General features: G+C 37.5%; 1 protein-coding gene across 1 annotated transcript; it reads left to right on the forward strand.

Annotated features, from left to right (window-relative positions):
* The first annotated feature begins 9,570 nt into the window (after positions 1-9,570).
* B3GALT1 (UDP-Gal:betaGlcNAc beta 1,3-galactosyltransferase, polypeptide 1) lies at positions 9,571-10,806 on the forward strand. Its single transcript, XM_008940439.1, has one exon. The coding sequence runs from the start codon at positions 9,571-9,573 to the stop codon at positions 10,549-10,551; it is 981 nt and encodes a 326-aa protein (XP_008938687.1). The 3' UTR covers positions 10,552-10,806.
* The last annotated feature ends 565 nt before the right edge of the window (positions 10,807-11,371 follow it).

An 11,371-nucleotide genomic window follows, 5' to 3' on the forward strand; every position in this document is an offset into this window, starting at 1 on the left:
TCACCTTAATTACTGTAATGCAAGCATGAAAAAGACTTAGCTGCAGCCTGTTCCAGGATGGACGGAGCAAGGCTCTGGGACCACTTCAACATATAGAATATTTCCAGGGGAAAAAAAAAAAAAAAAACAAAAAAAAAAAAACAAAAATCCATGTAGCTGCAGTGTCACAGCATCCAACAATTTCCTTGGATATCTGATAATACCTAACTTTTTTTCTGAAGCACAAAAATTACATGATTGCCCAAACTCACTCTTTACATAATTTTCTAGACTCATTTCTGTGGAAGAAATGAGAAAATAATGTGAATTTTACCTATTTTTCAGCTTTAAAGAAAAAAAAAAAATCTCCATCATTCACTGTCAAAAGATATAGAACAAGTACAGTAACTATAGGTATCATACAGATACGCCTGAGATATGGAAGAATCTCTCCAGTAACTGTCTATCAATAAGAGCTATGCTCAAAGGTTATAAAATTGTATTTATACATAGAAATAATCAATGTTTCCAGCCTGAAGTGATCTCATTTTTGTTGAGGTTAAAAACAAAGTTCACCAAGCACCATGATCACTGCCATAATGGGTAGGTTAAAATCTGTTTTAGAGCTTTTCCCAATATACCCAAAAGTTCTAACTGTTTGTACATTTCCTCTGATGCCCCCAATAGCATGCAAATTATGGGAGGTAGATACATTATCTGGTTCAATGAGTTGTCATCACCACAGACACTGTAAGTGTGATTTCAGGTGTTCCAGACTTCACATAATTGTTACTCCATTTTGTGACAAAGATTAATTGAGAATAACAGTGCTGCTAGGGTAGGCATCTATATAATTAAGGCACTGTCATAACCCAGAACATCACTTCACAGGCTTTCTTGTGAATACAAAGGAAAGGAAAGAAAATAGTGAAATTTAAGAAGGTTAAGGTAAGTACAGCATTATACTTGATTTCAAACACTACTACTTGAAGGTAATTTAACCTATTGAATCTGGTAATAAATTATGTAAAATTGTTTCATGAGTAAAAAAGATTTTGTTATTTTTTTAAAAGAACACAAACCCTCTTTTTTTTCCTAATCTTTCATTAGATGCAAAATATTGTAACCAATTTGGTGGTGACATGAGCTGAAGAACCTTGCTGTGAGATTTTGCAACAGAGCACAGCACAATAGCTAAACAAAATAATGGTTGTGGCTATGAAAATCCGAAGTGAAATACGTTATTTGCCTCAGTTTATAACTGTACTGAGATGCCATTTATATGTTAATACTATAACAGAACACTATTGATGCAATCAAAAATGACCTATCACAACATGAAGTCACAAAGTATTTTTAAAAATTGTTTCTGAAAAGCATTCATGGGAAAAAATGGACAGACCTGACACTTGACATCTCCTAGGCAACTTAAAAATAAAATAAAAAATATTTCTACTTCAAATTATTTAATTTCATATTTATTCTTCTGCTCTTTCATTTTACATTCTTCATTTCTTTTCTCTCCCGTTTATTTAGCACAAAGGATTTATGCTTAAAATACTTGCTATTAAAGTCAGCAGCAAAACTCCCATTAACAGCAGCATGCACTGGCTTCATGTAAATCATAGAATCATAGAATCCTTTAGGTTGGAAGGGACCTTCAAGATGCATCAAGTCCAACCATTGAGCCATTAGGGCTCTAAAGTCCTCTGCTAAAACAGATCAGAATCTGTCAGGGTTGGAAGGGACCACAAGGATCACCCAGTTCCAACCCCTCTGCCATGAGCAGGGACACCTCCCACTAGATCAGGCTGCCCAGAGTCTCATCCAGTACCCCCAAGTCCCTCTCCTCAAGGCTGCTCTCCAGCCAGTCCCTGCCCAGCCTGTATTGGTGCCTGGGATTGCCTCGACCCCGATGCAGGACCTTGCACTTGGCCTTGTTGAACCTCCTGAGGTTGGCTTGTGCCCACCCCTCCAGCCTGTCCAGGTCCCTCTGGATGGATCCCTTCCCCCCAGCGTGCCAGCTGTACCACACAGCTCGGTGTCGTCAGCAAACTTGCTGAGGGTGCACTCAGTGCCACTGGCCATGTCCCCGACAGAGATGTTAAACAGGACTGGTCCCAGCACTGATCCCTGAGGGACTCCACTCGTCACTGGCCTCCACTGGGACATGGAACCAATGACAGCCACTCTTTGGGTGCGGCCATCAAGCCAGTTCTTTAAATCACTTGCAATCAGCAATAATAGACAAAACTTCTGATTGACATGTTCCAAGTTCTAATACTATTTTGAGTTGAGTAAAATGTAGCTATTAACCATTCTAAATTAGTATCTGACCATCCATAGCCTCTTTGCTAAAACTTTAGAGACCCATCCATCATCCAGACAGTCCTCAGGGTCTGGTCTGACCCCTCATCACCTCCCACATGGAGTTAGCTATGTGATACCACTACTGGAGACTTTGGAGAAGACTAGGTTGTCACAAAAATATGACTATGAGCAAGAGACATTTCTTTTAAATGACTGAAATAGTAAGAGGGCTACTGAAAACGTAGAGACATGTTGAGAAATGCCACACAGGATTTAAAAAAAAAAAAATCTATTTCCTATGAATACCAGATTTTATGGAATCATACTTTTTCTTTCTATAGTTAGCAAAACAACTATGAATGACTGCCTGAAGAGTGTTCCGTGCATATGAAAAATCAGTGAATGGTGTGTGGAAACTACCAGAAGCTCTCAAGTCTCTGCTCACAGAAAACAGGGAAATATATTCTGCATAGAAAATAGTTCCTGAGCTACAAAACTCAGATGGGAATTTATAGCCACAAAGCTCCTGATCTGCAAGCCAAGCCAGAGATAAAAACTGCTTTAAATCGACACCAAGATCCCACCTTCACACATTGCCAGCCAAGAAATGGTCCTTCATGCCAAGCTCACATTTCCTAATCCATAACTTATCCCGCTCCCCTCAGCCACAGTAAGCCTGATCTTGGTGTTGATCAAGATATTCCTAAGTAATTCTTTAATTGTTTGATCTTCCATAATGGAAAATTGCACTTCACATCTTAGTCGCTCTGGAAACTGTTTACTTTTTAACTTGCAAATTATTTTGTTAAGAAAAAAAAAAGTGCATAATTCATTCTTAAGCATAAGAAAAGAGCAATGAAACGAGTTTGTTTCATGTAGGCTGTCTTGGCACTTCTTGAAGAACAGAAAATCCTGGTTTTATAGAGATAAATTAATTGAAAAAATTGAAGTGGAAATTACAGAGTAGTTACTCATACACAGATTTGCTTTCAGGTAGAGTTAACTTTTAACTCTTAAAAGATTCTGAAATAGCTCCTTAAAGGTTAAGGAAGTTTCAGTAGCATGGGCACATTTACTGGAAATTCTAAAACTTGCATTTTCCCTGTATGAGACTTAAAAGCTTTTCATAGAATTTATGAATCCAAATTTTATTTCCAGAGACTAATTCTTTAGTTCAGTGATGAAATACAGCATAAACCGTCTGCAAATCAGCCTTCATGAAAAGAGAACTGTTAGTATGAAAGAATCACTTGTGCAAATACTTGCTTTCACATTCAGTTACTGCCTAGGGTAAAGCCCAAAGAAGAAAGAATGATTCTCTATGTACAAACAGCGTATCTTAAAACATAGCCTTGGTTTCAGAAAATATTTGTCCTCATTGCCTTTGAAGGAAGAGAAAGGAAGCCAGCCTCTTTTAACCTATGACTGCTGGGATCCCCCAAAGTAGAAGAACCAAGTTTTCTAAAAAACATGGACCTGAAATGAACGCTTGTACTTTCCTCCCCTGAATCCAAGACTGTGGCTCCTACATTTGTTACAGTCCCTTCCCATACATATTCTAGAGAGGAAGGTCTTCCTTGGCAGCACTGATTTGATTTCAGGTCCATTACACTCAGGCACAGCAAAACCTGTGTAGAATATGTAAGAAACCTTCAAATGAAGTTGCCAGAGAGGAGTGTGCAATCACTTGTTAAATCACCTGTGCCATCTGTCCAGAATTTCCTCAAGAAATTATTATGAAAACACACAGTCAAGAACAGAACAGCATCCCCAGATTTCTTTGTAGATGTGCTCTTAATGTTCAGGATAATTATCTTCTCAGCAAGATTCAGTAATAATCATAGACTTTTCCTTAGGTAATTTAAGGACTTCATAAGTGCTGAAGTAATTTCAGTGTCTTGGTCTATATACAGATGAAAGCCGTGATTATAGAAAACTCTTCCAAAAAATCTCTCTTCATAGAAAATGAGAAGAGTTTGCTACATTTACTACATAATTTAGCAGCTGCATTCCCTCTTTTTTCAGGGAAAGGAATAAGTACATTTTAGCAGAAATGCACAGTGTTAGTTTGACTCAATCATGCTGTGCCTAGCAGGCTCCTGGGTGTCAGGAAGAGCAGCTGTGGCCTTCCTCAGCTTCTCACCAGGGGCTGTCCCTGGGGGTCAGCATCCTGACTGCCTCCACTCAGCAGTTACATTATTCCTCTACAGTAGACAGCAACACAGTATGGATTACAACAACAGCAACACACCAGGATTCAAGAGCTGTGGTTTCTATCACATGCATCCACCATGATCTAGATACATAATGCAACTGCACTTACATAGGATGGACTTTCTTGAAAAAAAAACAAAAAACAAAACAAAAAACAAACAAACAAACAAACAAAAAAAAACAACAAATCACCTCTCAACAGAGGCAGCGTTCCAAAATATTGGCAAAATACCACAGCTGGCAAGTAACATTCACTGAATTCATTTGACATCTGCCTGAAAATTGCCTATGAGCAGTTAGCAAGATTCTCAAATGTGCTCATTATCTGGAGGATTATTCTTGATGTGCCATCAGCTCATAAAAGGTTTCCTGCAAATACTCAGACTCCATCAGGTCACTTATATAAGTTACACAGTACTGCTTTATGTGCTCCGACTGGGTGATTTCTCTGGCTTACACAGCACGAGCTATGAATAGTGCAATTAAGTGTACAACTTTGAGTCATAATATGGAAGCATGATGGTAAACATTTGCTTTTTAAAATCATCTACTCCAGCAAAACTTGAATCTTTGCTTACTGACATTATGAATGGCAGCCTGGGGAAAGGGACAGACTGAATTAAAACATTTTTAAAAACATGGATCCAAGAGTTTATCATTGCTGCTACCCCTGCTAAAAAATCTTCCCTCACCCCACAGAACAAAGGAGGAGACACTTCCCTTTGCCTGTGCCAATGTCCCCAAATGTGACATACCCTATCACAACAGAAAAAATTCAAAGCTGATAAAAGCTTTCCACTGTCCCTGTGACAACTCATATCCTGCTGTTAGAGGGTCTTCAAAGTTCAAAACCAAATTCAAGAACATCATGAAAAAAAGAACCAAAAACAAACCAACACACCACAACCCATCCTTAGAGTGACAATACACTGAACCCTGTATCAGGACTAGAAACATATTATAATAATGAATTTGCTACACATTTTAATATTTAAGACAGCTTTTGATATATGTACTATTAGCTAGGTTAAAAATGTTCTGAAGAAATTCTGGGCAAACTGCTAAAGGAATCACAATAATATCGAAGTGCTTTCAGTTTTTATTTAGATGAAAGTAGTGACTCCTTAGTTCACATCCTTTATTTCTCCTCTTTTCTAAATGAGTAATTAACACAAACATTTTAACACAATATAATTTGAGCACATTAATTTTACACCCTGAATTCATTCCTTGTAACCCACATTCTTGATATACAATTCCTGCATACTGCATGGCTACAGAGTTTAGTCTTAGGTCACAACACATGACAAGGAAAAGGTTTACTATTGCAGACTTTGATACTGTGAATAATTTTGCAAGATACCTTCAACACAGGAGTAATTCTAGGAAAGCCTAAGGTAGGCATTTGTTTAGGTCCTAGGTGAATTTGCATTGTCTTTAATAACAGAAAATTCTGAAATTCTTGACTACTACTTCATCACAAAACAGGTATTTCACTGCTTAGTTCATGTTTCCCTGCCTAATCAAGATATTTGCTTGATTTCATTTATGCAAGCTAAACATAATTTGAATTACTGTGCAGAACAATGTTACCAGAAATAATTTGTAGGAGGATTTGCTGGATGGTTGAGAATATACATGTGACATAGCTACTTATCTAACCCCCTCTGTGTTCCTACAAAGAGTGAGAAAAACAGTCCTGAAGGTGACAATAATCTCAGCTAAAATAGCGAACAAAGATTCCTCAGCAAATTTTATTTGGTATTTGCACTATTTGCTGATTTTGTTTATGCTATTTTCTTCCAAATCTACTCCCATATATAGCAAAAAGTTTGGACAAAGCAGGAACATAAACTTTAATCTTCACTTAGTCACTTCACAGCAGAGTAGGAACAGTAGAGACACCCATCACAGAAAAACAGGGAGCTCTCTTCTTGTTTTTCCCCTCAATTTTCCTAAAAAGTAATTAAATCTAATATTCCACTTGTCAGGAAAACTGCAGCCAGTCCATTCTTAACAACTTCACCAGCACTTAGCTCAAAAATTACCACAGGAATGGTAATTCCTGAAGAAACCACACTGAAGAATACCATCCAAACTGTTTTAAAAAAGGAAAACCAACCAACCAACAAAAAAACAACAACAACAAAAAAAAACAAACAAAAAAAAAAAAAAACCAAACCAAGCACACAACAGAAAAAGATAAAACTTATTTCAAGAGAAGGCAATCCAAGGGCCAGTGTGAAATATTAATCCTGGACAATTACCTGTAGATTTCATAAATGAGCAAAATATTCCCTTTAATAGCCTGAAATCTTTCTTCAAAATACTGTTAAGGATTTGTTACTTCTAATCCTTTCAGACGACAGAAGAAGATTGGACATCACAGCCATGACATTGCTGGACTGAAAAGTGATTTTATGCAATTTTGCAGTTTGTAAGAAGCACTGGTTACAATTTTCCTTTCCCTCATATCTGCACAGTACTCATGGTAACTAATACACCTGCCTTTATTAAAAAAAAAAGGTAGAAGACTATATGCTAATTTAGAGAATGCAACGCATAGCTTCCTAAAATAATTAATCATATGCAGAATATTAGAATATTTGTGAGAACTTAATGCCGGAGCCCCTTAAATACACTGACCTACATAGCTTTTACAGCTCCAGTCTATGACTGCTGTACTTCTTAACACAGTCTTCTAGACTTTATGCTCTTACACTTTCATTATGTTACAGCATTTCACACGTGGTGCTTTCCCCTCTGGGGTTTCCAGTGGGGTGGTTGTCAGAGATTCACAATGAAGCCAAGAAGGAAATCGATCTACTAGATGAGGGATGTGTTTTTGCCGTTCTCTGAACTGCATTCCAGTGACCACAGTGGGTTTTTACAGCATGACAAATCCCCTCTCCAGACATTACAGTAGCATTTGTGTATATATGCATCACAACTGTGTTTATTTCCAAATATGGACATGCACCAAGGTCTTTATGTTCTACAGCCCTATGGGGCAAGTAAGGGCCTCACTTAAATACGCTGCTCCCAAACGTTTACTGCTGCTATTTGGTTGGAAAAGACAAAAAACCTCAAGTCCTGTGACAAGTAGCGAAGGAGATCACAGTCAACCTCTATCTCATTAAATCGCCCTGACTATAGGGCAAAACCAATTGAAACATATGAAGCTCTGAAACAGGTCACAAACTAACATTATCCTAGTTCATGGAAGGGGAAAGAGGTATGTGGGTCTGGTCATTAAATAATTGAAAGTGTGTGTAATTAAGACTAGCAGGACAGTGCTAGCTGTAAGAATCTATAGATTATAGTCTGTACATACTTGACAAATGTTCACATTGTTTCTCTGCCATTTTTACAGTTCAGTGTGAAACAGTGACAGAGTAGCAGTCCTATAGCTCTCATATCCTGCCTGGAGGAAGACTCTGCACAAGCCCTAAGCAACAGACCACTTTGCAGGACACCCTGTCATGGGGCTATCTCCAGGGCCACACTCTTATCTGCTTTTGGAGAAATGAAAAAGAAACTATACATAACCAACATGGGGGAGTCACAAGCTCCTTAACAAGCATTTTGGTGTTATCTAAGCAATGATCAATTGTTCTGGAAACAGCAAGGACATTTCTAAGAGCAGGGCTTCTATGTTTTTATCTGAATTATGTTTTGTTCTATCTAAAGTAAATACTAAATATTTCAAAGATACTTGTGTAAAGCTTATCTGTTACATGCTTCTACTATCCTTTATCTCTGAAGCAATTCGATAGTAAAACCAAAGAACCTGGAACCTACAGTTACTCTCCAGCTACTGGTGTGCCTTGGAGGAGTCAGCACTGATCTGGCAGGCTTAATGCAGCTTGTCTCATTTCCATGAAACGATGATAAACAGAACAAGTTCCCAGGAAACATGCTAAGACAAAGGAAGCTTCAGGGCTGCCACATTCTTCAGATCCAGGGAAGCCTCAAAGCTCCCCAGTGCCAGAGGCAGAACTGGCACAGCAGCAAGGAAGGGCTGCTGCTCTAGGAAGGTCAGTGAGGTAGGCAAGTGCTCTGCATGCCAGCCAGCAAAGTGACACCATTCATAGGCTGCTATCGTGATTTATCTTATGTGGTATACAAACGAGGTTTGCTCATTAACAGTAAAGACTGGTTTGGGGAGAGAGAAGGAAGCCAACAAGAATAACTGAACTGTGTTAATTTATTTCTAGACTTCTACGGAGTCTGCTCGGGCCCTGATCTTTACATGGGTAAGATACCATATGTATCTTTCTCTCCTGTTACCCTTACCAATCCATCGCATTCTGTCTGATTTCCACCAAGGAGTGCTCTTGTTAGCAGGACAGGCATTAAAAACATTTATACCAAATAAGATTTGTAGGTACTTGTGTACTGTTGCCACCAATGCTATTAATTCTAAAGTACACAATTTTTCATTCTTTAAGTAATTTTAAAGTGTTCCTTGGCATATTTTATAAGATAGTCCAGAAAAAAAAAAAATGCTATGAAGCAAAAAAAAATGCTAGAAACCAGAAAACTATTTTCACATACCTTTAAAATTACCTAAATAGCCAACATGTTATGCATGCTTACCTTTTCTATATATATCATCTATGAGAAATTATTGTTCATAAAAGCATTACTTCAGTTTTTTACAGCTATATTCTAGTACACTATCTTGTGCTGTATTTCTCTCATGAGGAAAAAAAAAAAAGGACATCCAAGAAATGCATTATGACACTTAGATTATTAGTGGCCAGTCATATTTAAGCTCATTTTTCTTGCCCTATGCTTTTATGATCTAGCAATGGAAAATTTTTCTTTATATTTTTCAGAAATAACAGAAAATTCCAAGAAATGGAAGCTGCTGCTAGTAAAAGAAGAAAAGCTGAGTGTCAGGTTTAACAGCTCCTATTTGAGATCCATGAATGATTACAGAGTTACTTTCCTGTATCGAACTTTCAAGTTTCATTAATAACATGCTGCCTCTCCAGGACATAGTTGTGCTCATGGTACAAAGGCTATTTATTCATTGCATGGAATAGAAGAGCTAGAGGAACAATGGCTTCAAAGGTCTCATGCTTATACATTTTGACAGTAGTTTGTTGGGCAAGCGCTCTTTGGTACTTAAGTATAACTCGTCCTACGGCTTCCTACACTAGTCACAGGCAGTTCAGTAGCGTATCCATAGCCAGAAAAAATGTTTCCTTTGGCAATATAAGAACTCGACCTATAAATCCACATTCCTTTGACTTTCTCATCAATGAACCAAATAAATGTGAGAAGAGCATCCCTTTCTTGGTCATTCTTATCAGCACAACTCACAAAGAGTTTGATGCAAGGCAAGCCATTCGAGAAACATGGGGAGATGAAAACAACTTTAAAGGAATTAAAATCGCCACGTTATTTCTTCTCGGAAAAAATACAGATCCTGTGTTAAATCAAATGGTAGAGCAAGAAAGCCAAATTTTTCATGACATTATTGTTGAGGATTTTATTGACTCTTATCATAACCTCACTCTGAAAACGTTGATGGGAATGAGGTGGGTAGCAACGTTTTGTTCAAAAGCAAAGTACGTTATGAAGACAGACAGTGATATTTTTGTAAATATGGATAATCTTATTTATAAGCTGCTCAAACCTAACACAAAGCCAAGAAGAAGGTACTTCACCGGTTACGTTATAAATGGAGGACCAATAAGAGATGTTCGCAGTAAGTGGTACATGCCGAGAGATTTGTATCCTGACAGCAATTACCCACCCTTCTGTTCAGGCACTGGCTACATTTTTTCAGCTGATGTAGCAGAACTGATTTACAAAACCTCCCTTCATACCAGACTTCTTCATCTTGAAGATGTGTACGTTGGACTCTGTCTTCGGAAGCTAGGCATTCACCCGTTCCAGAACAGTGGCTTCAATCACTGGAAAATGGCCTACAGCTTGTGCAGGTACCGCAGGGTGATCACAGTGCACCAGATAACACCAGAAGAAATGCACAGAATTTGGAATGACATGTCGAGCAAGAAACATCTTAGATGTTAAGATTTTTACAGATGTAAATACCTCTTTTTTTAAAAAAAAAATTTGGTTTAGTCTGGTTATTTTTTGAAAAAGTGATCTGCTGATTTACAGGTTAAACTGTGGGATATTAACTGTGAGGATTTTTAATGACTGATTTTTCATTCTTATTTTGACTACTGGTTTATAGACTTCAGGCTCTTTTCATAAGGACATTATACCAACTGAAAGGATCTAGAGTCAAATCTCAGATTTTGTGTATTAACATCTCTCACACATATCAGTTCCTGCATCTGTATGTAAAAAGATAGTAATAAACTATTACAAGCTGTTTAACAGTTCATGTTCCAACCTTTGAGACAAGGCTCAGGCCCTAAGAAACAAAGAATTACAAACACTATTTTATTCCTTTTTTGACAACCTATGACCATCTCTATGTAGAGCTTTGTTAATAAATGGAGCAAAATATAAAAAAAAAATAAAATAAATGTTTGTATTGACCTTGACACATATTTTATGGTATAATGTGTGCAATTCCCAAACAGCTTACTGATAGTTTAATAGCAGAATTTAGATAGGTAAAAACATGAACATCTCAAAGGCCTTAGAAACAAACGCATATAGTGAAGTGTATTTTTAGCCACCAAATGGTATTCCTTTATTTCAGCAGATTCCTCATTTCTGCCTAAAGTAACCCCTGAAAGATGTAGTAGAAGTTTAAAATTAAGCAGATTCTGTACATGAAATGAGACAAGGGGTTAAAAATACAGGAGGAAAGTACTAATAGCATTAGACTTTTAATTTCAAAGCAAGTGCAACATTTCTCATTAGTATCAATGGGTCT

This window comes from Merops nubicus, unplaced genomic scaffold (assembly GCF_000691845.1).
Source record: "Merops nubicus isolate BGI_N331 unplaced genomic scaffold, ASM69184v1 scaffold10655, whole genome shotgun sequence".
Lineage (NCBI taxonomy): Eukaryota > Metazoa > Chordata > Aves > Coraciiformes > Meropidae > Merops > Merops nubicus.

Coding starts and splice junctions, on each gene's coding strand:
- B3GALT1 (XM_008940439.1), top strand. CDS start 9,571: ATGGCTTCAAAGGTCTCATGCTTATACATTTTGACAGTAGTTTGTTGG.